This window comes from Penaeus japonicus, unplaced genomic scaffold, assembly GCF_977035675.1.
Source record: "Penaeus japonicus unplaced genomic scaffold, GWHDUDI00000001_assembly GWHDUDI00000031, whole genome shotgun sequence".
NCBI lineage: Eukaryota > Metazoa > Arthropoda > Malacostraca > Decapoda > Penaeidae > Penaeus > Penaeus japonicus.
Window position 1 is genome coordinate 8531133 of NW_028234433.1, and position 5000 is coordinate 8536132.

Here is a 5000-nt window from a genome sequence, read left to right on the forward strand (position 1 = left end):
AGAGAGAGAGAGAGAGAGAGAGACAGAGAGAAACAAAAAAGTTCAAGACAAGAGAAAAAATACAAAAAGGAAGGCTCCGGACAGACAGCCAAGTCAGACACATAAATAACGAAGAGGGTAAAAGAAGGACAACAACAAAAAAACTAAAGAAAAGGTCACAGGAGGTCACTGAGTCTAACCAGGGAACACCCGGAGCGCTGCAGTCACGTGGCTTCAGTATTATAATACCAGACAGGTGTCACACAGTGCACGGGCGAGACGGAGGGGAGGGGGGAGATAAGGAAAAAAGAGAGGGTCAGGGGAAGATGGAGGGGGAGGAGGAGGAGGAAAGAGAAGAGTGTGGGGGATTGGGAGGTGAGAATAAGGAGATTGAAAGGGTGAAAGAGGAATGAAGATAGAAGAAAGCAAGATAGAAAACACGAGGAAGAATGTGGGAAAACGAAGAAAAGCTGGGGGAGAGAGAGAGAGAGAGAGAGAGAGAGAGAGAGAGAGAGAGAGAGAGAGAGAGAGAGAGAGAGAGAGAGAGAGAGAGAGAGAGAGAGAGAGAGAGAGAGAGAGAGAAGGGGCGGGGGGTGCAATCGCATGGCCTCTCTTTCTTTCACCACCCCTTGACAACCTGCCCTGACACCTTGCCAACATGACAACATCTGGCTGGGTGGGCGAAGGGGAGAGGGTGGGGAGGGGAAGAGGAGAGGGAGGAAGAGGGGTGAGGAGTCAGAGAAGGGGAAGGAAGGGGAAGGGGGAAGAGGAGTGCTGAGGAGATGCGGGGAAGAGGGGAAGGGGATGGGGGTGTAGGGAGAGGGGAAGAGGAGGGCTGGGGAGATGCGGGGAGGAGGGGAAGGGCATGGGGGTGTAGGGAGGGGGGTGGGGGTGCAGTGTCCCTAATCGTGGCCTTGCGTTCCTTTCCAACAACCTCCTTGCCAAAACCACTTTGCGTCATCGGGGAGGACAGACGTAGTACTTGATGTAGCGAACTCAGAGGGAGAGGAGGAGGAGGAGGAGGAGGAGAAGATAAAGGAGAATTGGAGGAAAGAGGTGGGCGAAGAAAAAAAAAAGAAGACAGATGTGAGCTCTTGAGGGAAGGGAAAGAAAACGAGATGAAAACGAACCACAACGACGACCAAGACTTAGACGATGATGATGTTTAAAAAAGGGAAGAGCCTTCCTCCATTTATATCTATAGATATAAAAAAATATATATATACATATCTCTCCGCGTACTCACCTTGGCGACATGGGCGGTTGGTGGAGGCTGAGGGGCGGAGGACGTACCCCGGAGGTCGCGGTGCCCCTGGGACGCGCTGTCTTCTGCGGGGACACGGGCGGCGAGCGGAAGTCGTCCGTGTCCGTGGTGGTGGTGTCGCCTTCGTCGTCCTCGTCGCCGTCGCCCAGGCATTCTCCCACGCTGCTCGGGCTGCTCACGCTGTCGCTGCGGGAGGAGGAGGGGCGGGGTCAGTAGACTGGGGAGAGGGGGAGAGGGGGAGAGGGGGAGGGGAAGAGGTAAGGGAGGGACTGAAGGGGTAAGAAGGAGGGATTGCAAGAGGAAAAAGAGGGCGAGAGGGAGGAATTGCAAGAGGAAGAGGAGGGTGTGAGGGAGGGATTGGAGGAAGAAGTGAGGATAGGAAGAAGAGGAGCGCCACGTACAATAAGAGGAAGATCTGGAGGAAGGTGACGGCGAGGAACTGGAAGAGGAGGAAGAGGAGGAGGAGAGAGACGGCAGGGATACCGCGGGATCGGGGATGGAGAGGGGGTGGAATGGAAGAATGAAAGGAAGGATGAAAAGAGGGAAGGATGAATAGATGGAGGGAGAGAGGAATGGATGGATGGATGGAGGGAGGGAGGGAGGGAGGGAGGGAGGGATGGATGGATAGATGGATGAATGGATGGATGAATGAATGAATGAATGGAGGGAGGGAGGGAGGGAGGGAGGGAGGGAGAGAGGGAGAGGGAGGGGGAGAGAGAGAGAGAGAGAGAGAGAGAGAGAGAGAGAGAGAGAGAGAGAGAGAGAAAAAGAGAGAGATAGAGAAAGAGAAAGAGAAAGGGAAAGAGAGAGGGTGACACAGAGATACAGACATACAAACACAGAGAGAGAAAGTGATAGAATCACGATAAAAAAACAAACAAACATAACGACAAAATAGCACAGCCTACCATCAGATCATCATCCCCCCCACCCCACCCGACTCCCATACCCCCCACCCCCCACCCGACTCCCATGACCCCCCACCCCCTCTCCCCCCTTACTCACCTGAGATCATCCCCGTCGTCGTCGGTGTTCTGGAAGATGTCGTTGTAGCACAGGATGAGGATCTCGCCGAGGCGGTTGATGAGGCGAGGCTGCGACGCCTGCGTAGGAGGGCGGCGGTCGTCGTCGTCGTCGTCGTCGTCATCATCGTCGTCGTTGTCGCCGCCGCCAACGCCGCTGCCGTTGTCGTCGCCCGCGGCAACCATCACGCGCGCCAGGACCCGGCTCAGCGCGGACACGGGCACGGGGCACCTGCGGCAGGAGGAGGAGCGGGAGGGGAGAGGGGTGTTAGCTCGGGGGTCGTGCTGCTGGCTGGCTTTGGCGTGAAAGGTGATCATGAGGTGATGATGAGGAAGGAGGAGGAGGAGGAGGAGGAGGAAGGAGGAGGAGGAGGAGGAGGAAGGAGGAGGAGGAGGAGGAAGGAGAAGGAGGAGGAGGAAGGAGAAGGAGGAGGAGGAAGGAGAAGGAGGAGGAGGAAGGAGAAGGAGGAGGAGGAAGGAGAAGGAGGAGGAGGAAGGAGAAGGAGGAGGAGGAGGAGGAGGAGGAGGAGGAGGAGGAGGAGGAGGAGGAGGAGGAGGAGGAGGAGGAGGAGAAGGAGAAGGAGGATGAGGATGGTGGTGATGATGATGATGATGAGGATGGTGATGAGGATGGGGATGATGAGGATGGTGATAAGGATGGTGGTGATTTGGATGGCGATAACAAGGATGATGTGGATGGTGACGACAATAATGATGACAATGATAACAAACGTAATAACGTCAACAATACTAACTGAAATGAAAAACAAAATCCTAACACTAACAATGATAAAAGAAGGGACGCGACGTCCCAAAAGGCATCAGGTATGAACATGATAAGGAGAGAAGAGAAAAGAGAGATTAGGAGAGAAGAGGGAGAATCTCATCTAAGAGTTACATGACTTTGGCCAGTGTCCCCCCATCTCTTTGTTCCGCGAGATTCGCTTTTTCTCTCTCACTCTTCTCTTCTTGTTGATATTACTCTGTGATTGCCTTTTGTTTACCTTTTGTTTTGGTAACGTGATATTGGGATTCGGTGTATGGGTGTGTGCGGATATATATGTAAACACACACCCACATACACACCTCTCCCTCTCCCTCTCCTTCTCCTTCTCTTTCTCCTTCTCCTTCTTCTCTTTCTCCCACGCCCCTCCATTTCCCCTTCCCCTACCCTCCCCCATCTCCCCCTCTCCCTCTCCCCTCCCCCTCCCCCCTCTCCCCCTCCCCTCCCATTTCGTCAGAGGAACACGCTCCGCCTGGTCTCAGTGACACACGGAGCTTGACCGAAGTCGCTCTGGATCATGTTGCAATCCGGTTAGAGAAGTCCGCGTGTGTGTTTGGTTGTGTTTGTGCGTTGCGTCGACTGTGTGTGTTGATATGTGAGTGGTTATCCACTAATCTGGATGGATTTGTGTATGTATGTATGTATGTATGTATGCCTGCATGCATAACCGTCCTGTATATGCAATTTATTACTTTTTATCGACATTAGCATCATCACCATCACCATGAGCATTCCAATCATCATTCTCCTTATAATTATCATTATAATCATCATCATCACCATTGTTACCATTACCATTATGCTATCAACATCTCTATTATTAAATATCTATCTGTCTAACAGTCTATCGACTATCTCTCATTCCTATTGTTTTCCCGCCTTTCTTTCTTGTTTTTCTCTATCCTTCTCTCTTTTTGCTTTCTTCTTTCCTTCCTTCCTTTCTCCCTTTCTTCCTTTATTCCTTTCATCTTTCCTCTCGCACTCTCTATCCCTCTCCCTCTTCCCCTCCTCCATACCCTCCCCCTCATCCACCTCCAATTCCCCCTTCTCCTCTTCCTTCTCCCTCCCCCATCTCCACCCCCCCCTCTCGTACCCAAAGTTCCCAGTGACATCCCATCCTAACTGCACTTGCCCCCTCCTCCCTCCTCTCAATCCCTCCCCTCCCTTCCCCTCCCCTCCCCTCCCCTCCCCTCCCCTCCCTTCTCTTCCCTTCCCTTCTCTTCCCTTCCCCTCTCCTCCCCTCCCCCTTCCCTTTCCCTTCCCCTTCCCCTTCCCTTCCCTTCTCTTCCCTTCCCCTCTCCTCCCCTCCCCCTTCCCTTTCCCTTCCCCTTCCCCTCCCCCTTCCCCTTCCCTCTCCTTCCCCCCACCCCCTAACCCCACCGTGGCCCCTCCGGAATCTTGCACTTGTAAGATCTTAACCTGATTCCGTTTTTCAAATATTTACAGATCCGAAGACACGGAATATCAGCTGCTAAGTCCAGAGACCTTGTTTTCTTTGTCTTTTTTTTCTTCTTCTTCTTTCCCCTTTTCTTTTCTTTTCTTTCGTTCTTTACATGTGATAAAATAATAATAACAAAGATGATGATAATGATAATGATAATAATAATAATAATATAAATGATAATGATAATGATAATAAAAATAACAATGATGATAATAAGGTAATAATAATGTAAATAATAATAATAATAATGATGAAGTTAATTACAATAATAACAATAATAATAGTAATAATAGTAATAATAATAACAATAACAACAACAACAACAATAATAATAATAATGATAATAATAATAACAATAATGAAAGTATTAATAATAATGATAACAATCATAATAACAATAATAATAAGAATCATAATGATGATGAGTATTATAATAATGATAATAACAATAATTATAAGAAGGATAATAATGATAATTAAAATAATAATTATAGTAATAATAATAAT

At 49.7% G+C, this 5000-nt stretch overlaps 1 protein-coding gene across 4 annotated transcripts in view; it reads right to left on the reverse strand.

Moving 5' to 3' along the window:
* LOC122246066 (uncharacterized) overlaps nt 1-5000 on the reverse strand; it is a 122509-nt gene that overhangs the window by 109226 nt on the left and 8283 nt on the right. For all 4 annotated transcript variants that reach the window (XM_086555632.1, XM_086555633.1, XM_086555631.1 and 1 more), the window contains exons 6-7: nt 2249-2497; nt 1226-1429 (exon numbers count right to left, since the gene is read on the reverse strand). In XM_086555632.1, coding sequence (XP_086411758.1) covers nt 1226-1429; nt 2249-2497 — 453 coding nt within the window. The remainder of the gene's footprint in view (nt 1-1225; nt 1430-2248; nt 2498-5000) is intronic.